At 37.5% G+C, this 25,300-nt stretch overlaps 1 protein-coding gene across 1 annotated transcript in view; it reads right to left on the bottom strand.

Moving 5' to 3' along the window:
* Positions 1–25,300, bottom strand: part of SKAP2 (src kinase associated phosphoprotein 2) — a 122,565-nt gene that overhangs the window by 24,293 nt on the left and 72,972 nt on the right. Inside the window, exons 7-9 of the mRNA XM_064506275.1 lie at positions 16,335–16,459; positions 15,367–15,430; positions 14,796–14,906 (exon numbers count right to left, since the gene is read on the bottom strand). Of these exons, the coding sequence (XP_064362345.1) occupies positions 14,796–14,906; positions 15,367–15,430; positions 16,335–16,459 (300 nt within the window). The remainder of the gene's footprint in view (positions 1–14,795; positions 14,907–15,366; positions 15,431–16,334; positions 16,460–25,300) is intronic.

Below are 25,300 nucleotides of genomic sequence, written 5' to 3'. Positions count from 1 at the left end.
AGACACGCTTCACCGAAAATCTGGGTTTTAGCCCAAGTGGCTTGATATCTCAGAAATCTTCTATACGTTACTTGATTTTAGGCTTATTTGCTCTGGTGTGTATATGTATAATGGTATGGACTTTGCTTTCAGTTCTCTCCTTTTAGGCTCTGAGCCACCCATAGCGAGAAGTCTCCAAATCCAAGTAGCAAAACTCTAGCTTTGATAATCTTCCAAATATACCCACAGATCTGCTCTTTTCCAATCTTGCCCTTTTCCTCCTGGACATGGTAGATTACTGGATGATTTATCAACAACTTCTTGACATTTCAGCCTGCATTCCCTGTAGCCTGCTTCATTCCTGGTACACTCTAAGCAAATGAAACAGCGTGGAAAAGGCTGCTGAAGGTGCTATGCACTAGCCGTAGTGTGAGATGGGTTGGGGTGGAGGGGAACTGTCTTGTTAAAGGTCCATCTGACTGTATCAGGGTGCGTAGTATGGAGATGAAAAAGCCTCCAAGAGGGTGACAGAAGCGCGAAGCAAGCTGGTTGCTATTTAGAGAGGAGATTATTCCCATTTCTAAGTCAAGCAGTTACCACCCAACAGCTCAAACAGAGAAGTCATATTCCTGCATGACAAGCTTGAGTGAAAGGCTCCAATTTCTACAACAGAGACAGTGAAGATGGGGACAGAAATGGGCCAAACAGATACAGGGATTGGAAAGATGGTGACATCAAATTATTAGCAGATGTGGAAGCTGCTTTTGAGTAAATGGTCACCACCACACTCAGAAATATGACAGGAAGCAGACAATACAGAATAAACAGAGATCTCCAGGTTATGAATAATATGAAAATAGAAATGTTTTTATGAACAATATTCTGTGTACTGAGCTGCTTTACTTTTAGTTGAGGACAGAACCCATGCCAATTCCCAGCCCCAACCCCTTCCAACACATGTGATCCAAGAACAATTTGAAGAGGGAGGCAAAAGATTTCAAATACACTACTAGCTAAATTTGATGAAACACCAACTAAGACATTTTGTCCAAGTTTTAATCAGGTCTTAGAAACAGCCACTACTTAAATTCCAGAGATAGCAAGGTTGAGTGTATGCACAGCTCTGTTAGACCAGCACAGAGTAAGAGAACTCTGTTATTACTGTTGACAATGTACTGATCCCAATGGCCGGGAACAAGCAGCATTGGCTTTACAAAGTTAGAATCATGAAACACTGTGGGTTGGAAAGGATCTCTGGAAACTGCCTCGTCTAAACCCCTGTGTCTAATTCTAAAACTTAGATCAAGTGTCTAGCAAACAACCATATTTGGTCTCTTGGTTCTCCAGACTGCTCTAAGAAAATCTAAGCTAAGCAGCAGTAGTTTATAAGGAACCCTGCATGTTGATAGCTCATCTCTGACACAGCTGGAGATAATGATTTTAGAGAACAGGATTAGCTCAAACGACTCAGTTTTGTTCAGATCTTGCCAAGACTCCAGACGTGAGGTTTCCTGAATTCTTTCAGAAATCCTTCATTATTAATGGGTTTGGGGTTGTTTTTGTTTCGTTTTTCCCCAATTGCATTTCTCATATCTTGAAATGACAGTACTGTGCACCACCACTACTCCCAATTCCATAGGTAGTCTGAATAACCAAAATGGCCAGCTCAGCTAAAGATAAAGCGCTGCCTCCTGTTGAGAAGACCTTGAAAAAGTTACTCCATGGTTCCCAGAGAGGAAAAAAAATAATAGTGGATTTTGGTAAAAATTAACTGAGGCTCTCTGCTTCAGGAAAAGAAGGTGAGAGGGAGAGGCAGTAATATTGGGGTCTTGGAACGTCATTTCTAGATAGTCTGCAAAAGGTTCTCTCTTGTAAAACAGCCTTCCTGGGACAGCATCTAATGAACCCAAGTATATGTTACAGTTTGGCATAATCAAAACCAAAAAGCAGATCTAACATTCCCTTCCTAAGGAAAACATTTCAGAAATACAACATTAGCTCAGCTAAAGAACTAGGTAAATCAAAAAAAATCCCAATCCCACTAGGGATAAATACAAGACTTCCGGCCACACACTTTAGACTACAATTCCCTACTCTTCTGTAGAAGAATGTTATTTGCACCATGCAACTACTGCTATGAAAATAATCACAGAGTGAAACAGTAGAGAGAAATGCGTAAGGTTAGAAAAATGAGTAGGGAAAAAGTCTCTTTCTAAATACATTTGTGAAAGAGGAAAGACACTCCATTTCTCCTGTATTATCATACAGGTACCCATCAGCATGAAGGATACTAACTAGGGCAATGAAGAAAAATGATGTTTTCAAAAGCAGGTAGATACTATATAACCATTCACTAGCTTATTGGAAAAGCAAGGAGCAAAAGCTTTTTCTACTAGAAAGTATTTCTTATAATGTTTTAGAGCATAAAAGTATGATGATTAAGTGATCAAAGAACACATCTCTCTCTCTCTGGAAGAAAAACAGTTGCTATCACACAAGAGAAAAAAATTCAGCATTACTGGCAAGGTCTTTCACAGTTGCTGCAAAGTAGTGCAGCATTAAATGTTATTTCTGTCTTTATACAAACAGCTGGATCTTCTCACTCTATTGTGCATAATTTTACAAAGTTTTCAGGAAATCTGGGAGCATGCACTGCTTTACTTACCTTTCCATGCTTGTTGAGACCTGAATAGATGTCAGCACCTTCCCTCCCTTTCCTTTAAACACTTACCCCTCCTCCCCCAGTAGCAAGCGTCTCAGTCCCCCTGCTTTTCTACCTGCGCCCCATTCAGTAGTCACAACCAATCTGTATAATGACTATATCATCTTCAGATCTCATCAGTTTTATCCATTTGTCTCACACAGAGGTTGCTGGTTAGCATGAAAGTTGCTGTTTCCAGGGCTTCATAAAGCCCCGCAGGCTTTAAGAGCAAAGTAGCACAATGGGAGGAAAAACATGCTTAGCCACCTGAATAACAGAACAGTATATATTCATTAGGGCAACAGAATGATCCACAGAGGCATAGGCAATTCCTGGTTTTAATTATGAATATATTAGGATTTCATGAACTCAGCTTCCTGCTTTGAGCTCTCTCCTTCCTGCTTGGGGCTCTCCTTGCAAATCAGCAATCTTCAATAGGGTTTTGAGTGACAGCTAAATCAACTTAGTTCAGTTCCTAGCACCAGCCTTCCAAAAAACATGTAATTTTAAAAACTCTATTTAAAATATAGGCACTTAAAAAAAAAAAAAAAAAAAAAGGACAGACATAGATGCAGAAGAATTAAAGGCTTGTCAATTTAGGGTTAAGAAAGAAACAAGAAAGAAAAAAAAATGTTAGCCTGACAGGATTAGCAGTAGAACTATGTAAATCCTTAGCTACACCAATAGCAAGCTTGGAAGGAGAGGAAGTAGGGAAAGGCAGGGAAAGACCATCTCAACTGTCTAATTTTGTAATGCTAAAATTTCTTAGACAAAATGATCTAATTATTATTAATAAAATTCAATACAAATATGCCAAAGAGCAATGTGCACTGCATAGAAATAAGGGATGGATTTTGCACTGACCTTTTTATTTCCTCATGGAGAAAGACCTGATAATAGTAATTCTTCTCAAGAGAAAAGATAAAGGTCATCACAAGGAAGTTAAATCATGGATATACTTGCAATAATTATAAAAGAAAATATAAGAAATTATACAGAGATTCACTTCTAGAAAACCATTCATTCTTTTCCTGTTTTTATATACACAGAGAATAGGTATTTACAACTGAATTCACTTTTCCATGATTTGTTTTTGGAAATCAAGTCTCTCAGAACTGGCTGATCCCACATACTGAGTGAACTGGTCAGACTCTGTTAGATTCAGAAAACAAGAAATTATTTGATGGGCCATCAAACAATGTCATAAGTGACTTCAGAACCCAACTCCTACAAAGTCTTTAAGTTTGACTAGACCCTTTTGAAAATGTTACCTATACTTTTTGATTGAGAGATTAGATAACTAAACTTCCACAACAGAATAGCAGCATCTCTGAAGGTAAGGTTTCATGCTAGCTTCCATTTGATGGAAGCTACACTTCTAAAATGTTCTTGAAGCCTCAAATTTGACATACAATAGTCCAGGCAACAGGCATCTCAAAAAAATAAAAATTGAGGGAAATAGACATGCTTTAAAAAAATAATTCACCACAGAAAAAAGTATTATAATCTATAATCAAACAAATGCAAAGCTGAGGAATTTAAATGGAAATTTTCTAGTTCCTCTCTTTGAGACATACAGAGATAATTAAAATTACAAATACAAAGGACTAACATTTTTGCTCATTGAGTTAAAAGTTATGAACCTAAATCCACACTTGAACATCTAAAGGAGGAATAAAATATTTTCAAACACTGTTCCAAACAGGCCTCAAGAATATAAAGCAAAGCTTGTGAGGCTTAATGTTTCTACAGGTTCATCTAATTATTTATCTGGTTAATAAAAAATGCTCCCGCCTCCCCCCAAACAAAAAAGGTAGTTGTAATTATTCGGCAGAATGCAAATTAGTCACTCAAAGGGGCAAAACAAACAATGTTTCCAAAACTCATTCCACGGTTGCATTGTAGGTTCACAGGAATCTGCGCTAGAGATTGCCTGCCTAAATACGTGTGGCATGTGCATAAGTCCATTCTCATATATAAACATTATAAAGATTTATGTGAATTCACTGTAACTAATATAAATTTGTTTGTTCTCTCAACCCATAATAGCTCTTAGTTATGTAAATAGTTTAAGTGTTCAACATGACATTTTATAAACCTTATGAGTAAAATGTTTTGCTAAAATAAATGTGATGGCTATTAAAATCTACATAGAAAATATAAATAGTTCTCTATGTAAATACATCTAGCAATCTAATATTCAATTAACTAATCTATACTGTATAACTCTGTACTATAGTGTTATTTGACAACCATGTACAGAGGTTATATTTCTCGGGCTTGAATTTATATAACACAGAAGAAAAAAGTCTTTACATGTCAAGTAAAGTTTCCCATACTCGTTGATCAGCAGCAAGATTTAAATTTAAAAGACATTTCTGAAAACTACATATCCCTAATTGTGACAAATGTGACTTGACATAATATTTACATACACAGAATCATGAAGAAAGCATCTTGTTTAAACCACATAATATCCCTTAATAATCTGCAGGGTTAAAGTATTCAAATTTATAGTCTGATTCCAGAAATGAGTTTACTGAAAAGAGGGACAGGAGACAAGGCATTTCAGCATAGTTCACTTTAGTGAAAGGAAACACAATACAGTTGTTGGCATGTTTCCACAGGAAAAGTCTGGCTCCCAGATGCTTCTCTTATAACTCCTTTAAAAACGTTCAACCAACTGACATTTTTGCATTCGCTGTGTTGATCATTAACTACACACCGACCAAAAAAACAAAAACCAAAAAAACAAAAAACCAGTCAGCCGCTTTCACCCTTTGGGTACTTTCATGAAAAGTAACAAACCCACACCACTGCCCCTTTTCACTGTTTACGGCCCATGCCATCAAATTAAATTATGTCAACCGCGAAATCTTTTCTCCAGCTTAAATGATGAAATACAGCAACTGTAAAATATTCTTGTTATGACTCACTAGTAAACAAAAATCAAGTAAAATCAGAAATAAGCAGAAAATTATAGCTGCAACACAGACTGTCTATACATACAATATTTTGGGTAACATTTCCGCATTTATTTCCACAAATATTAACAAATATCTCTACGAATACTGTGCTATTCTCTTGCTCTCATGTGTTAGGCCCAGAGTGGGGTCAGCAACTTTGTATGTCCGATCTTACTAGCCCCACGTGCCATGTACCGCAATACACTTCAGAGATGAGGGAGGACAGCAGGGATCTGGAAATAGTTCATAAGCAGGAGATGACAACTGCTCCCCAGGCATCTCACCATTTTATTGCAGGACTGGCATGCAGCTGGGGCTCAGAGAAACTCAGGGCCTCCGCAGTCCCAGATTACTTGAATTCTCCTCAGATGATATTTTGGATTGTCCCAGGCCTCATGCCAGAGACACGACAGTCCCAAATGAAGTTCAGGAACAACCATTTACTAGGCCTCAGTGAGGTGATTTAACCCAGGAACCGAGACTTCAGAACCTTATGGAACCTATGATAAAATTGTATCTATATTGAAATGTCATTCGTTGAATGATCTGAAACCACTGTTCACTCCTTAGCAATGGAGATGTCTCACTTTTTAGGAAATAAATTTGAGACACATAGGTATGAAAGCAAGTATAGATTCAGCTAATATATTTTGGGATGTCAGAAGGAAGACGCTCATGCTGGGCTCCTGAGGCTCTTCCCCAGACAATGGCTTTATTTTGAAAATGAGATTCCTTCCTTTAATCCCCAATTTTACTTATTGTTGCCTTCAATATTCAAGGACAGTATAATCACCACAGACTGTCCTCAGACAACAACCCAGCAAAAACTGAAGATGGAAGAGTCTTTTCCTTAAAGATATTGAAAGTTTCCAGGAACTTAACCTAGCTTTCAGTAGAACGCAAACTGCATTGTTTTGTTTTGTTTTTTTTTTAAACACCAAGAGAATTAAGATCTGCTAGGTAAAATGGAGTGGAATAAAAATGTCTCCCCTGTGCCATCTGTGTCGTTTCTGAGTGAGAAAACTTTCTGTGACTTTGCTGTCCAGCCCAGCTTTCACAAACTTACAATACACTCTCCTCAGTTTCTTCTGTGTTCTTAAAAAAATGTCCTTTCCTTGGCTGCTGAAGGTCCCCCCTGTGCACCTGCACCCTGTGCTCCCCTGGAGCTTGCTCCTGTCCACCCCTGGGCAGAGGAAGCCTGCTACGTCTTGCCCCCTCTGCCTGGCCCTGCCTGCAGCTTCGGAGCTGCACCCCGCTGACCATTTTCCTCTCCTGCAGACAGCCAACCCTCTTCTTTCAAAGAGCATTACCCAGGCCAGGAAGCAGAAGCCAAGACAAACAAGCAGCCTTTTCTGCTGTTGTCTTCCTTGTACGCTTGCAAACTAAACATTACATCCATTGCAAATACAGTACACTAAACACACACAAGACACACATATATCGATATAGCCAGCACAGCTCACAAAGCTCTTGTTAATTGAAAATATTTTCCTCAGCTAATTTCTCTGTTTTGAAGAGGGAGGAAGGAAAGTGGGTAGCAGATAAAAAGCACACCAAGAGGAAAAGACATGTACAGAGCAATTTGTGCTGATGCCTTTCTTTAGGTTGAAAAAAATCAAGAGATTTGTGTCTCACTAAGAGTAACTAAGTCAGCTTTTAAATCCCACCTTGCTGGGTCTTATTTGAGAACCAGTTGTATAAATTACAGTTTTTTAATAGCTACCGTGTGGAAACCAGAAAAGTTGAGAAGCCATAGCTTGAGGCACCATATAGCCTTGGACTGCTCTTGTTTCTCAAAAAAACTTTACCTAATGGTTTTAACAGCCTGATACGCAGCCATTCATCACAAATGCAAGAAGGAAAGGTTCCTTGATCTATCTGTATAGCATTCATCATGGTTATACCCAAGCAGTAGAGCAAGCCCAAAATTTCTATTTTCATAAACATACATAATACAATTGACATTTTGCTGTGAACCTACTAAACTACAATTCCTCAGTTTTTATGGTTAATAAACTATCTCACATACTGAGACATTTCTTCTGAATGCTTTGCATTAGCATTACCGCACTGCTTCTTAATTAGATAAAGTCAGCACTACCAAAGAAAACTACTTCGCTTTCATAAGGAAAAACTTTGGGTCCATAACCCACTGAAGATATGCATGCATAAACAAAGCGTTGTTCATACTTAACATGAAGCTAGCTGTCAAAAATGTAGTCAACAGTGAAAAAGCTATGATACAAGTAAAATTACTTTGTGTGATTTTGTCTCTCCGGGATGACAAGCTCTTCAGAGACGGGATTCTATCTCTTAATAACAAACAACTTCTGTCACATACTGTTCACATCAGATTGGTTTTTACAAATCAATAGTGTCAAAAGTTGTTTAATGCTGGTGCACAAAAACCAGTATAAAAATGATTGATCAGTACTTGCAATAAAATACTTTATTTCAATAAGTAAATTCCTTTCAGTGAGATGTGTGCTAATTAGTTTTTGAAAGAATTTTTAAACATAAAATGCCAGGATTAAAAATACTTCCTTTTATACTGGCTAGAGGATGCCTCTAATTTTAAGTAAACAAACTTCAAAATGCCAACAGACAATGCAGATTTAACAATCCATTCTTAGGAGTTTTATTTTTGTTTGGGGATTGGTTTTTTTGGTCTGAATGGGCTTTAGAGAATTTCTCTTCTTTTTCTTTTATTAACTCTGAAATACAGAAATAAAATTCAGCCTTTGACAACCTATGACTTTGATAAACATTAGCTTTCCAACACGAACTCACTTGATTTGTTATAGCAGTTGGTAAGTTCAGGAAGGATACTATTATTTTCTTCATTTGGGAACTCTGACACCTGCAGAGTCTTGCATGCAATTCAACAAGAGGAGAATAAATACCTCAATTTAATAACACACATTTTCCATTTATTGTAGCTACTGCAATTAACTGCTTTGAATTTTCCCGCTGATGAAGACCCGTTCCTTTCCACCACTACAAAACTGGAATATAGAAGAAAGATATCTTTGAAATTCTGAAAACATAGGGTTAGAATAAGCAAGATATCTGCCTCAAAAATGGAAGAGAAAACAAAAATAAGGCTACTTAGAGCATCAGAGAATACTGACGAAGTAAACAATGAAAAGCAAATCCAACAAATTAGATGTGCACAATTTTGGATAAATGAAAGATCTGATTCTTTTTCATTGCAAATGGGTCATTATAAATAGTAGTGGACAACAACAGTTACACTAGCCATGTGTCCAGGATAAAAGTATACAAAGTCAAAAACAAAGCTTAGTGAGCAAAGCCTATATGCAGTTTATCTTACATCTTCTGCAGAAGTGTATTTTTAGATACAGAATACTCCTTTTTGAGAATACTTCTCAGTATAAAATCCCACAAAGAAGTAAGTCCAATCAGCAAATATGTCCTCCAAATGCAAATCAGACTAAATTTGAATATTTACTGGTATTATTCCATTTTTATCAGCTTCCTTGCTTGAATATTTGTCAATGTGCATGATGAGGTGATAATGTCTTTTTACAACTTTTTTTTTCTCCTTTCTGATTGCATCACAGACAGCAGACTTCCTAATAGCCATGGGCCACCTGTTTGCCACAGACCACCAATTTATAAGGAACACAGAAGAGCCTGTGAACACTCTTTTTTCCCCTCAAAGACTTGCCACTTCCCACTCAGGGGAATCTCATTCTTTTCAGCTGCACCAGATTACCTCTTCTTCCATCACTGACACTTCCACCTAACATCAACGCAAAGAAAAGGATCCGTTTTTAGATGTAGGATTACATTAACTGAAGATCAAGCTCAAACTCTTGTGGCAAAGGCTGAGGTCCAGGTATCATGTTCCAAACCATCTTCTGCATGCACTGTGTTTAAATACAAGAAGTTACCTGAATTCATAACTCACGTCTCATGTTTATAAACATCTAATATTAGCTGAAGGACACTTCATGTTACATATAAATCCCATAGAAGTACTGCCTCAAAACCCAAAGTGTCAGAGAATTCAGAGAGACAGCTCCAATTCATCACATAAGTTGGGGTTCAGTGATACACAGTTGAAAGAGGTCATATTTCAATGGTCTCCATGTCTGGCAAATAATCAAAGACATTTAGTAGACCTCAAATCCCAGTGATCAACACAACAAAACCTCACATTTTAGACAAAAAAAAATCCTTACTATTCTCTGACATCCTTCCCTGACAAAGAGTTTACATCTGCTTTTCACTGCTCTTGTATTGTTTGAATTACTTCAGATTTACAGCAAAGTCTTTTTTCGGTATCCACCTGTCAGTAAGATACTGCTGGCAAAAATTTCCCATATATTAAAATAATGCAATGGCTAAACAAGTGAAAAATATTAAATTCTTAATAACACTGAGATCCAACCTTTGAAAAAAATGGTTTTGAAGAATGACCTATCTATCCCAACTACTTTAAAAGCAGGAGGGAAAAGCCTTTGCTATGTACTTGAATCTGCCAGATGCTTTAACTGAAGTTGTTCAAAACACTTTCAGTAACTATTTTGGAAACTCATCTTCAGTACTACCCTCAAGAAAGCTGATCTTATATCTGGTCTTTTTGGCTCTAAATATTCCAGACCCTTATAAGCTGATTTACAATTTATATTCAGAAACCACTTCATTTACTAATAAAAGGCAGTTAGAATTCTTTCTGTGCCTAAAAATTCAATAGCACGTCAGCACTACATACAACCTCTATGAACAAGAAGTAAAGAAGAATTTCATATTTATTTGCAGCAAACAACAAGCGTTGAGAGGAATTTGGACAATATCAGGATATAAAATATACGGAGCAGTGTTCACAAATAACATCTCAGATTCCATGATCACCTGCATCTCTGCTGACTTAAACCTACTGCTCTGATCCACGCTGATCAATTAACAATTCCTTCATTATAGCAGTTCCTTCATTATATATTTTAGGAGCTGATTTTACAGCTGTAATCCACAACTGGGACTGCTCGACACCAAACCCTATACCGGGCACCTGGACCCTCACCGTGATATCCTGAAAACTCCAAAATAAGCAAAGGTCTTCTGAAAAGACACTTTCATTAACACATTGCTGTGTAAGCCTCACTTTTAGCACCAAATAATCAGTGCATCTGACACTGCGCTTAGAGAACAGAAATATAAAAATGCTCTAAGGGGCACGGCTCTGTGTTCCTGAATGACAGACCAAATTTACACTCAAACCCCACTTAAGACAACAATGCTGCTTAAAGAGACAACTATGAGTAAGAGATAGGCTGATAATTCCCTACCTTCATACACAATGTCAGAAATAAGTTCTAAAACAAGATCAGTATAATTTTAAAAAAATCTTTGAAGAGTTTGCCTACAATAAGCCAACAGACAGCGCGTGCACACACACACAGAAGTGTTTCTTTGGGAAGCACACTTACTGTTGCATAAAACTTGCAAACATTTCTTACCATTCCCTGAGCTCTGCCCCAGTTACAAAAGACATCTAAGCTCCCAGCTACACAAAAAATCCAAAATGGATTTATTAGCCAGATACCTGGGCTTGACCAAACTGTTTGGCACAGGACTGACAGTGGGGATCAAAAGATAAAGGCAAGTCTTCCATTCCCAGGACTCTTGGGCCAACTGGAGATTGGATCAAACCCAAAAATTAATTTACAGCAAACTAAAAACTGCTGCAAGTTAGATAGGTTGGCTTTGTTCTCCACAACAGCTCCCCTGGCTGGTGATAATTACAGCAGTGAATTTCAGCCCCATCCTGACTTCTCACTCATTCAGGAGTTCCCTGTACTATGGACAGGCTGAGAATAAATGGGACAAAGCCAGGTATGCCAGCATTAAGTCACATCACATCACTTAGGGATTTCCAACCGTACCTATTCTGTAAGGGCAGCTTTTCACCCACACTGTACCAGCTGAGAGGCACCAAAGTAAGAATCAAATCTTGTCTTTAGAATCATTTTAATGGAAGTAGGGTACAGAGGGTGGAAACTACTGCTGTAACGCCAGTGTGCAGAGCAGAAAGGGAACAGAACAAAAAGAGAAAACATAAGATTGAAAATTAAGATAAATACATTAACTTAGACTAAGATCTCTTTTCTCCTGTTGTGTAAGACTGCAGTAGAGAGTACACAAACTATACTGAGGTTGCAGAAAGAACCAAGGTAGCAGGCAGTAGTTAGTATTACAAATTTGGGTACATGGTCCATACAGACAAGAACGCTTGAAGGAAAATACAGAAGCCATTTAAAATCCTGTAACTGAAACCCCAGGTTGGTCCAGAAATTTTTTCTCCAAGGACTGTAACAGACGACAATATTTAAAGCTGACAATATCTCCCTTTCTGACAAAGACAACTCCATTGTTTAACACATCACTAAGCTAAGGATTCTGTGCAGCCAAATAGCTTTACACACACACACACACACGCACAATTGTTTAAAAGCTATTTTATGTTACAACTAAGGAATCATCTATGCTTATAATAGCCAGCTGTAGACTGCAATACGTACTTGTCATGTCGAAACTAAATAAAGTTTAAGGTAGAAAATGAATAGCTACTTAAAAAAAAAAAATGGGTCTTCATTGACAATATTTTTATTTCTGCTAGACCAAGTTTTTCCCTTGTTATTTCTTTTTGTTAAAAAAAAAAAAAAAAAAAAAACAAAGACCAGCTTAGTTTGCTGAAAACAGTTAAACTTTCCTTTCCTGAAGAATCTTGAAAGGAAGGTTTCCAGCCTGGGAAATCTTTGGCAGTTCTGATGTTTTTGACTCTACCTGAATAACCACAGTACTTACTAAACTCTCTTCCTAGTGCTGAGAACATGGAAATGATGCTTCTGTGGTAAATGTGAATTTGTATGTGCTATTAAAGAAGAAGGTGACTTAATAGATCAAGAGATTAATTCTCTCACACTTTCTTGTATCCACTCCCACTACCAAACTATTCCTCCTGGCAGCAGACAACACACATTTAATACCACTAAAATCTAAGCTTTGAATGGGCTAATAGACTGTTACCATTCTGGATACTGGTTTGAAGCTATTCAGTTCCTGGCTGGAAAATTTGTTTTTCTATACTGTCTCCTGCCACAAGAGAAAAAAAGCAAAGCAGTGTGATAGCTAGTGAACACAGCACCAGCCAGTGCTGATTACTGCTACAGTTTTCTCAGAATCCTTATTTTCAAAACTATGCAAAAATTCTCATATCCTCTTTTTAAATCCACCTTCTTATACAAACATTCTTTACTCAAATATCAAACACAATATTATTATATGGACTGCATTGCGCAAGGTAAGATGGTCCTTCCTGAAAAGTTTACAGTTCAGACAGACAAGATGGATAAAGCATAAAATAAGCGAAGGATAATCCCTTCTTCACAACATGAGGCTGAAGCACCATTCCAAGATCATAGGGAAACAATGTTATTTAACAAAAAACTGAAACTAGATTTCTTGAATAACAGAAGGGCTACTGTTTCTCTCTGACAGCTCTTCTATTACCTTTCGGATTTATTTGCCACATTAGGAGACAAGAGTTCCTGGAAAACTGATATCAAAGTGGGATAAATGTGAAAATACTCTAAACTGTTGCAGAATCTCAAGTCTGCAGCTCTCTGAAGATAAAGCTCAAAGTTAAGTATTTTAATGCTTGTCCTTCAACCAATATTCCATGTGTTGCTGCTACAGATCTACTTACTGTTGGAGATTTAAATGAACAGCTGTGATCAAGTGAAGCTCAGGAAAGAGTAATTTATCCCAGGACACATCTAGAGGTTCGTTAAAGAATACGCAAGCATACAAGATCTTCTCCTTTAAGAGCCTGAGCATCCAAAAAGCATTGCAATAGGCTTTGGCTGCCTCCCTTCAACTATAAGGTTTAGCCCTGTAATGCAAATCTTATAGTCATTGCAGAAGAGTTTTTCAGCATGTACGGCATACTGCACTCAATTTCAGCATAACATGTGCCTCTGTGCTGGACTAGTCTAGGCACAACTCAAAGAATGGAAAAAACAACCCTCTCCAGCTATATAGGCTGACCAGCTCTTAAACCAATGAGTCCTCCTATAATTAAGATAATCATTTTCATCAGCTACTCATGTTATGTGCTCCTTTAGTTCACTGAAATGACCCTAAAATTAAAACTAAGGCATACTTTAAAAAGTTTTTTTCCAATGGATAAAACATTCAACGTAACAGATGCATACGGTTAGTCAGCACCGCATGCTGTGATTTTTCCTCTCGAGCTATTGCTGATAGTTGCACTGCCCCAAACAGCAAGAGACACAGAATATTATTTTGTACAAAATTGTTATTTATTGTCATATCATCCTTACGTGTCATTTTTCGATTTATGGTAACCAGATAGTTCATTTTTACCTATCTTATTAAAATATAAGCAAGAACGAAAGCCTTCCTCCCACTATCTGAATGTCTATAATCAACTCCAACAGCTTTTGGCAAGCTCTCCTTTTTTTTGTTTTGCTATCTGAAATATGCTCTTGGTCATCTAGGGGTATAATCATTTGACCATATCAAAAAGCCCACAGTAAGAAGCTGCTATATAATCATAGTCATTCTGGAAGATATGAAACAAAATAATGACAATCCTCCTGTTGCCTTTATTTATGGTTCATCTCTGGAGCCCTTCCAAACCAACACGATGCTTTGTTGCAGGATTATAAGACCATGTATTAGGCAGTAGCTGATGACGTCTGAAGTGACAGACAACTTCTGCTTAATACAAATGCCAAAATGAATAAAGAAAAAAAACAATGGGCAAGTTGGCGGAAAAAGCTGTAAGGCAAGTCAATTTTTTAATTAAAAAAAATTACGTACCAGTGACAATGTTAATGAGCCAAAAGTCCCATGAGACCACTTCTACACTTTCTGCACAGTTTTGATGCCCCTGCTCAAGAAAACTGAACTGTTCTCACTCAGGCCTGGTTAAAGACACATTTTCTTTCAATGTTATAGCAAAACTTGAAATTTGAATGCATCTTATTCATCAGGCTACTTTGCCCACTTACTTTTAGCCACTCATAGTTATCAAGCTGGAAGTGGAGAAGAAATTATCACAAGGCACATATTAAAAAAAAAAATCTCAACAATACCTGGAAGTTCTTCATAAATACTGTCATCTATTGGTTCACTGCTCATTTGTGCAACATCATCATATTCTTCTTCCTCTGCCTCCTCCTCAGGAATAGTATTAGATTCCATGTCTATATAATAGCAGTTTAAAAAGTTAACATTTACTAGAAAAGAAAGCCTGAACAGAAATTTATGCAAAATGAAAACACAGTATTTACAATTGAAAAAAATCAATAAATAGTTTTACATATAGCTCTTGCAAATTAAATGACTCTCAGATCTCACCAGATCTCGAACATTTAATTTTATTTTCTGCAAGCTGGTGTTTACAGTATATTCTGCTTATTTCCTTCCAGTGTTCATCAGGGAGGGCTTTCAAGCCAAATAGTATATTTGGAAAGAAGTAAAAATCTTGCAAAACAAGGAAAGTCATGTAAAAGTTACAACATGATCGAGAACTAGGACCTGCGATTCAAAACTTAGACAAGTAAGAATACTAAACGTACAAATGTGACGGATCTGTTAACGGACAGAACAACCATCACTAAGCAGTACTGATCCTGAAGACTACTGCTTCACTAACTGTCTTACCTTGAATTACAAATTTGACTTGCTGTACCCATTCCTCTGCTTCTTTGGGAGTGGCAGCTGTAAACTATTAAACATTTATTAATGAGTAGTAGTAGTCATGATAAAAATGCAACTATAATTTTATTAGCAATAGAAGGATTCTAGCATTCTTGTCACTTCCTCAAGGAACCATTAGTAATTCTTTTCATGTCTTCTGGTACTTTTCTTGCAAGGATGCTTCTTATAATGTACGGCTAATTTTGACAAATTTACGTAATTGAAGGAGAGGATGATGGATTTGAAAATCTGATCAGCAGCTGGCAGCTGTGCAGAAAAAAGCTGCTTCTCTTCATCAATGTCAAAGCCAGAACTGATGAACAAAATTTGCCCTTGACAATTAGAAGACACCCATGAATTTCTTTAGACTGCTGGGTACAGTTTTCTTAAAAATGTTCTTGTCAGACTCCAACACACTACCTGACAGCTTAATTAACTGGCTTTCAACTGCAATCTCAGATATTTAAAACTTATTAAACTTACATTCCATATTGATGTCTAGCTGATAGATCTCTGAATTGCACAGCTGATATGTGCTTTTACCTAGATTTTCCTTGCAAAGCTATGTCCAATACAATTTGTATTTAACACTGATATATATTTTGTTTAAGTTTTTCTATCTAATTCATCCAAGAAATCATGCAGACATACTATACTATATAATAGATATTAAAATACCAACATTGAAATGACCAATAGATAAAGATGATAGATTTCCTTGTTCTTGTCCAAAAAGATAATATTTAAACACATACATATATATTTTAAATCAGATTATTTTTCCTAATATATGAATATACAGTATAAGCAAGCGAGGGTTTCTTTTTTTCATTAAGGTGTCACTGAAAGTTGTTTTACTGAAATGTTAATTCAGTAACTGGAATTGTAACGGCTTTATCAATTTAATTTCAAGTCCACATAAAAAGTCCAACCTGATAAATGCGCTTATCAGGAGCAGAGATTTCAAAACAGCAATCTTTCTTTGCATCCTTCCGAAGGCTATTATTCATTCTGATGGTGTAGCCCTCTAAGGCAAATTCACCTTTCTGTTGTTTGTCTGTTGGAGATAAAAAACAAAGTTAGAGCTTCATTTACAACAGCGAATGTAAGTGGCTCAGCAGGTTATCATTTATTCAGATTTTGTTTTCTATTTCATGAATTTTACAAAGAACAGGGGGGGTTTAGCAAAATGATTAGGTGATAAAGCTTTATTTTTAAGGAAGATGTACACGAAAGTACACTTTTCTGCAGGATGCCTTAGGAATTCCACAGGGAGGTGTCTGCAGACGGTGGTCTTATTTAGTAAGAAGTGCATGTTATGACACTTGTACCTTGGGAAAGCCAAGAACTGGAACTTGCAAGACAAGCTTCCTATATATCAGTGTCTCTTTCAGGTTCAGTAAACCAATGGGAAAACCTGTTTAGCTCAGAACTTGCTGAGCTCCCTCCTTAAACTGCATTACTCAAAAAATAAACTTTAAACTTCTTTTTAAGCAATTGCAAAAGCTTCTCTTCACATTCGCCCAGCCACTCCCAGATGTGCCTCTGCACAGTACTGTCCTTTCTGCACAGTAAAAGCACAGAATGAGTTTTGTTACAAATTCAGGTGTGTTCCAAAAGCATTCTTCTCAATGCAGCAAGTGCTTAATTAGCCAATTAAAGTGCTGAGCCCTACCACAGTTTATTATGTAGAGCCATGTGGCTGTTTTAAAGACAATTCTCCATTTCATTTTTAAAGGTTCTGGTTTATAAAAGTATCACTTAGAACAGGCCTGAGTTTAAATATACTGCATGTTGGGCTAGCGGCACCTGTGTGTTCCTTCTGAGCCCTTTAGACAAAGGCCTACATCCGATTTTGTGTGTTCTGGCATGTTTTGGTGGATATAAGAACAAAACAAAAAAATAAAAGTAATCCAGTTTTGCGATTTCTGTAGACCACAGCACAGCACTCAAGTAAGAGAGACATCATCAGCTGCATTTTTCTCAGGCCTCCTGTAACAAAGTGGAAATGCCAACAAAACAAAATGGCATTAAGTAAGGTCTTTTTTTCACAGTAGGGAAAAGTATTAACAAACAACCATTAGTGACAACCGCACTTTAATTACTGCCAAATATAACTTAGGTACAAATCAAGCACCCATTGCTTATGTATGTCAGCAAAAAGGGAAAGCTTCTACAGTGGATAAGACAGGAAAAACTACAACTTTCAACATAATTTTGTCACCGATCTGGAAACTTAATAGAAAAGCAAATCTATTTTTCATTCCTGAAAGGGCAAAAAACACATTATCATAGCAACATGGACATCATGGTACAGTGGATATAAGGGCAGTCACCAAACAAATACTCTGCCAGTAAAATTGCATGCACATAGTCACAAATTCTCTGTGCTTCCCCGTTTATGAATTCTCACCCAGGGCAAGTAAATATCAAATAATGGAATTACATGAGCAAATCCAGGGCACAGAATAATGTACTATTTTCTCTCTCTCATCCCTTCCCCCTCAGTAAGTTTTACTATGTCTTCACTCAGTACTGTGACACAGTACTACTATTTTAAGTTTGCTCAATCTTCCACCCCCATATCAAACAGCACACAGATGCAAAATTCATGAAATCACACCAAGGCAGATATTAGAAATAATAACCTGCAGCAGGTTAACTAGGTCCTCTTTTAATGAAATTCCTTTCAGCCTAGAAATTTTATTCTTCCTTCACTTATGACCTCAGGGAGAAGATGAAGTGAAACACATTAATTTCTCATTCTCCCATGCTGGAGATTTATCAAAACCCAAGAAGATAGCAACATGCAGACAGAATAAACAAACACCAGGTTCAAAAGGTAAAACCATTTTGTCAAGACAAAAATGAGGCAAGTTATTCAAATTTAGTCTCTTGTAATATTTCCGAGAATACTTCTCTGTCACAGGGACGATCCCTTTCTACGGTAATACAGTTTTACAGAGTTAATCTCAGATGATCTCCGTACTGGTAGTAGTTCTTTCAAAGAGCATTACAACTGAAATACAAAGACGCTATACTCTGCACAAAATGAAAACACAGTGCATGCTATCCATATTGCATCTGATTGTTTATATTGTCTTTGCCTTCTCTCTCCAAACACCCCATTCCAGTACTAATGAAAATTACTTGCATGCACCAGCAAAAAATATATCCTTGGCTATTATCTTCTACCAGTGACCTGTATAACAGCAGACTAGTTATAACATTGCTGCTTTTGCTTCTAATTGTCTGTGCAGTAAAGCACCCTGATTAAAGCCCAGCGTAGCATTATGCACATGCTTAATTTGTAGAGCATGAGGAAATTCTAAGACATTGGGACACTTCACAGCCCTGACCTAGAACCCATTAAAGTTAAGAGGAAGACTCTCAGTATGCAACCACACTGCCAGTGGCAGTCAAGCCAGAGAGAAGACCTAGTGTGTCCTGAGAAACAGCTCCACAAGCATGGAACAGCAGGATGCAGGACAGCTACAGCTCAGCTGCACGCACTGATGGTGACAAGCACTGGCGGTCTAAAAATCCCAGCTGCTCTTGCAGAATGCTTTTCCTTTCTAGGAAGGACTGGAGACCAATGCATTACCCAGTTGCCATGGGCAGACTATAATACATAATAGCAACATAGCCAGGCACAACAGTTAGGTGCAGGCTTCAAGGAAAGACCATCTTGTGATGACTCAATGATCGTATCAGCTTCATTTATTATCAAAGGCTTGCAGGTAAGGAAGCAGGCAAACAAAACATGGGCTTTCAGTTAAAAGCTGCCATTACAAGTTAGTGCCCCAGTGACTTCTGTGAACTTTGGATGAAGCTCACAGCATACAAAGTTAAGCATGCATATTAATCTTTGCAAGGTAAGTATCTCCAAAGAAAAGCCTGTTGTGTGCTTGCATGCACTCAATTGGCATTAGAATTCTATGCTTATATTAGAAATATTTTCTAAATATTTTGTGCTTTAGTGAGAGTTAAATAACTTTTGATTTTAAGAAACCTTAAACTGCCTGAATTTTACTTTGAGTCTAAAAATTAGATATAGTCATTTTTAATGGCAGAACTCTTAAGAATCAATGGCTTCAGGGAGCACAGTTTCATTACAGAGCATTCATCTTGAATGCACAAATCAGACCGAGGGTTTTCCTAGATAAGCATACAAAAACTTATTACAAAGGACTAAGGGAGACACACATGAATGGAACACACTTTTCTGAAGAAGGATAATATTCTCGTTACTTCTTACTTTCCCAAGACGGGGCTTTGCAATTTAGCAACAGGAAGCCCACAAGTTGTCACAGAACAACATAGAACAGAATTGCAGAAGTATAATACTATGAGTTCTGTAAAAAACAAAAAAGAACATGAACATTTTCAAGCATAAAGTTCTTCCACGGTTCACAGAATCACAGAAGCGTTGAGGTTGGAAGGGACCTCTGGAGATCACCTAGTCTAACCCTCCTGCTCAAGCAGAGTGACCTAGAGCATGCTGCCCAGGATTGTGTCCAGATGCTTTTGAATATCTCCAAAGAAGGAGACTTCACAACCTCTCTGGGCAAGCTGTTCCAGTGCTCAGTCACCCTCACAGTAAAGAAGTTTTTCCTCATGCTCAGATGGACCTTCCTGTGTTTCAGTCTGTGCCCGTTGCCTCTCGTCCTATCGCTGGGCACCGCTGAAAAGAGTCTGGCCCCATCCTCTCTACACTCTCCCTTCAGATACTTATACACATTGATAAGATCCCCCCAGTTTGGTCATATCTCATTTCAGAATGAGCTGTTCACTACTCTGATCTCCTCCTCCTCCTCTTTCACCTATATCAGGAATATATCAGGAAAAAAAAATGTGAGTCTCTGGAGATCATTTTGCATCAGGAATTTAGAATGGTAAAAAACAGTATAACAGAGCAGATAGTCAGGCACTAGGTATTAAAAAACTCAAAAAGAGTACACAAATATTTTAGAAATAAGATTGGAGGAATATTTTAACTAGAGAAAATACAGATTTGAATGAAATTTGAGAGCCGCTTTAAATGGTTTTCTTCCATATAAATTTCATGCATCCCAAAAATAGCGAAACATTGTTAACAACGGAAACAGGGCCAATATTAGGAAAAGAAAATCTCAAGGGAAACACAGAAAAAAGGTTTTGAAGTAGTCTTGCATAACTAAGTCCATGGGAACTTTTAAAACAAAGGAGGGTAAACCTTCAACTGGGTCTTGAAATGATTGGGTTGTAAATTTGAGGCCTAAGGCAATGTAACTATATTAATAGCACATGTAAAAAGAATTAAGGCATGCTGAAGAACAGAGAAGACTCTGATAGTATAAAGGAAAGAAGTTACAGAGAAAGGCATAAGCAACTAAAGGCAAACAGTAAGATTTCAGGGAGTGATAAATTATAGATTCTAACAGTATCTATAAATACTTTAACTCTCATCTTTTTGAGATTATGAGTCTCTAAGATCTTACGGTTTACACAGCTTCATGCTAAATGTACTTTCACATACTTTCCCATATGCAGTATGTCTGCTTTCTAAAAATAGTAAATGTCAGTATTTCCAAAATGGTAATTTCTTTTCCAGCTTTTGGAGCATGCACAGGAATTCTTTTCTTTTAGATAGTGAATATGAAATGCAATAAACTTTTTTTTGTTTAATCTAGTCCTTTGAGAAATTTAGATGAAAAAAATGAAAAAATGGAGGCAAAGATTGAAATGCATTATTTCGGGCAACAGCTTAAATTGTTTATATTGGAGGCCAGACTTGTATGTTATTGGGTTAAACACTTGTCCCAGTGAACCGACTGAACCTACCAACCAATCCAGGAGTTGTGAACCACTGAGATGCCAGGAAATCTTAAAGTACTGGACACAAATTTAACAGCCTGAAAATGCTTTATGTTGCACTGTTGATTAGGGTAAGATTAAAAAAAAGTAACAGCAGCACCTTCCCCTCTTCACAGAGATGCGTTGCTGGACCAGACAATTTGGAATATTTTATTGTATATTGGTAAGTATCATTTGCATTTCAGATTTTTTTTAATTAGAAAATCTTAATTACTACAGTTTTGTAGCGCCTTGTGATGAGACATTCTAATCAGGATCCCATTACTTAAGGACCTATACAAACCTGTACCTTCATGAAACTTGGAACTACTTGTTTGCACATCTAAACTCCATTTCAAATCAACAAGTACTGCAAATTTATAGCCACAGACAGAATACAATTCTAGGATTTAAAAAAGCAACAGTGTGAACAAACTGAATTCAGGAGGATATCTTCATCTGCCTAAATCACTAAATCAGCATTACAAACTGAAATACAGGTGATCAGGGAGAATCAAGACTTGCTGACCAAGTCATGGTATTTTTTCTTGTTCTGGTTGCTTTTCTTTATAATGCATTATTTATGACAACTGTATCTCTTGAGATCTGAATTTAACATTCTCACAGTAGAAGACTCACTACTCATTAGATTGATTCCTTTGATTGCCATCACACCCTGCTATGGCAAAGTCCTATTGAGCATTCACACTTCCCACAGATTTAGATCATGGATTCTGTCAAAAGCAAAGTCAAAACTGAAAGAGTTTTTCTGGTCTTTCCTATCAGGTGTTTGTTCAGAGGTGGAAGATTATGGGAAGGATGTCTGCAGCTAACAGCCAAACAATACATCAGCAGCTAGCCATTGGGCTTGTGAACCCTTCCTCACTCCTAGGAGAACTGTGTATGCCTAGCACTGAGCAGGAATTCTAGTAGCCTGGTTAGTTGAGTTAGTAGAAGAGATTTGCAAATTCAGCTCTAACTGAGCTTTCCTCTCCCTTAACGTTGTTCAGTCATCATGCTCTTTTAAAAAAAAGGTTTATACATAGGTATGTATGTATATGTATATAAAATATGTATTTTATATAGAGAGAGATATATAAAAAAATATATACACACACACATATCTTTTGCATAAATGGAAGTAGTGCATCCACTGGCCTGCCCATTGCTATCTTACCATTTGGAGGAGACTCCCAGAATTGTTATGTCCTTGCTAAAAAAACATCCATGAACTGAGACTTAAAGAGACTTGTGAATTATCCCTCTCTTCAACATTGTACTGCTGGCAGGCAGGCAGTACCATTTTCAAGTTATAAAAACGAATATAAAGTTTTAGTGTCCATTAACAGGGAAAAAAATTACCATGATGTTATCAGTTACTGTCTTGCTAAACATTTAGCTGATCTCTTCAGATTGCTGAGAAAGGATGGCATATAAAATTGTGGCCTAGTGAGGAAGAAGTAATAAAGCCATTCATTCATTCATTCATTCATACAGCAATAAATTAACTCTTTTTACATGCACTTTGAGATCCAAAGAGCGAGCCATACCTAGGTGCCCAAGCACCTCAATATTGCCAAAGACAGAGAAGAATAGTGGACATGCAAACAAGGTACCCAGTTGAGGAAACTCCTGTTGGTATGGAAGCAAAGCAAAGAGGCCTGGAAAAGGCTTCTGGAAATCAAGGCTGGCTTTGACATTTGAACATGCTTCTCTGCAATGTTACAGGCTGCATCTTGGCAATGAATATTGCAGCACAGGCACAGATAGACACACACATGCAATACCTACTTCTGCCACTTAATTAGGTTAAACATTTAAGTCCTGTTCCTTTACCTACCCCTTATATCTTCGAATATGAAAAATGTAGATGATTCCCTTAGACACGTCTATATTTCAGAGATAAAAACATTGCTTCACTATTCAGTGCTGCACCAAATTTACCACAAAAGGGGGGAAGAAAAGGGGAAATGAGACATGCATTAGCCAGTAGGCATCACAAATATTAAAAACATGCCTGTAATCTCTCTGTTTCTCTCTTTCTTTCTCTCTCTTTTGCACGAACACCCCCATCCACAACAGTCTCATTTATTTTAGTTTCACAAGCTTTAGCTTGTGCTGTATTTGCCTGACTGGGCCTCATACCTCTCAGTAATAGAAGGCAGATCTGAAAAACTGGTTGTGAAACTTTTGCTTACATGTGTTTGTGGGCTTTATACACTAGTATACCTGCTGTTTTCCCAAATGTAGGAAAAAGAAAGTTACAAGAATTAAGCGTTTTGGAAAGAGCAGATCTATACAATCCAATAAAAAGGCATCAAAAAGGCACCCTATACCCTCAAATTTAGCAGTCAGTTACATTTACACTGATATTTAAGCATACAATTCAAACCTTGATCAACAAAATACACAGTTCACCAGATACAAAATATCCTTCACAGAGGAGCGGACTACATGTCTGAGAATTAAAAACATACACAAACGCAAAACAAACCAAGCAGGAACTTGAAATCTCTGCTACCCCTCTGCATTACATTCCACAGCACATATACACTAGCACTCAATTACTCATTAAAGTTGACACATGTAGCATAAATGTGAGCATATATGGAATCCCTCGTCTCCCTTGTCTCTCTCCAAACTGGGTTCACATTGACAAGTGGAAACGTTCCTGTTGTGCAAATCAGCTCTGGAATCTGTCAGTAACCAGGACCCAGTTGATACAAAATGTCTGCAGACATTGCGCAGACTAGGGCAGACCAACATCATTTAGACAGCTGCCATCCAAACAATTCAGGAGACGGCAGCAATTTGCATTAAGGCATCCAAATGCACACTTCACTTCTACCCTACAATTGTTGAGAGCACAGCTGCATTTTCTACATGGCCCAAGTTGGCTGGTACAGCATCAAAGGTCACAGCAAAAGAGAAAGGCCCAAACACTACGGCATACTACAGCATGTACTACTGCTGGCCACAGCAGTGGGAGCAAACAGAGTTTCAGGTTCTTCCAGTAAATAAACGTCAAACCTCCTCAGGCTTCTCTCCTCATGCACCTAGTCCTTGCTGACAATCTACAGCTAAACAGTATAATAAACAGCAGTACCTACATTCATAACCACCAGGGCGACAGTGCAATTTCACTACTAAACTAGTTTGCCACGGAACTAAAGCAATCAAGGGTATCCAATTTCCAGGCAAGGCTGGCAAGTTGCTGCTGCACTGGAATGGGTACCTTCATGTACTATGGCATCAGAAGGCTGAGGGAAATACCTCAGATTGGTCTACAAAAAAAAGAAAAGCCTTCTTCCTCATAGACAAGCTCTGGAGTAACTGGCCTGGTCACCCCAGATCTGGAAGATAACATGTTTCCATCATGCTGTGCTCATTTCTCTGCAGTGGCAGCATCAGACACCTGGAGGTAGGACAGAAATTCTAGTATCCGATTTGTTTGCTTCCTCCATGAACTACTGCTCAGAGTCGATCCATGTCTGTATAATTCCCAAAAGATGCTCCATGGACTAAGTGCCTCCACCACATCACTAGGTTACAGTCAGAAGGATATTCCCCCACAAAATCTGTAGTCTTCAAAAGCTGTAAATGTATAAGCCAAAGCATTTGTCCCTAGTGCCATAAACAAAAGATAAGCTATGCCAGAGCGTAGTACAATCAGTTCCTAATAGGACACTAACTCTGTGATGCTAGGGAATGTGCTCCCATGTATCTTAACTTTCAGCATAGATATCAGAAATTACAACAGCCTTGATAGTCAAGTTGTTACAAAAGAAAAAAAAAGTGGCAGGAAGAAGGGGAGATGGGCAGTTTCCCTGTCTTAAGGCAAAGACCATATGCTAGAAAGCATAATCATTAACACAGACAAAAGTCAAAAATATATGCAGAAATGCTATTGACTTTTTTTTTTTTTTTTTACAAAAAAGATGAGATGAGAAGCCAAGAAGATTTAAAAAGCCGTAACAGTCTTTTAGAACTAGCAATATAAACTTTGAACAAAAAATTACGTATTTTAAAAGTTGCAGACAATATACAACTTACGACTGGAAAA

This window comes from Dromaius novaehollandiae, chromosome 2 (genome assembly GCF_036370855.1).
Source record: "Dromaius novaehollandiae isolate bDroNov1 chromosome 2, bDroNov1.hap1, whole genome shotgun sequence".
In the NCBI taxonomy this organism is placed as follows: domain Eukaryota; kingdom Metazoa; phylum Chordata; class Aves; order Casuariiformes; family Dromaiidae; genus Dromaius; species Dromaius novaehollandiae.
The sequence above is the reverse complement of the archived record's forward strand: the minus strand, read 5'-3'. Positions and strand labels throughout refer to the sequence as shown.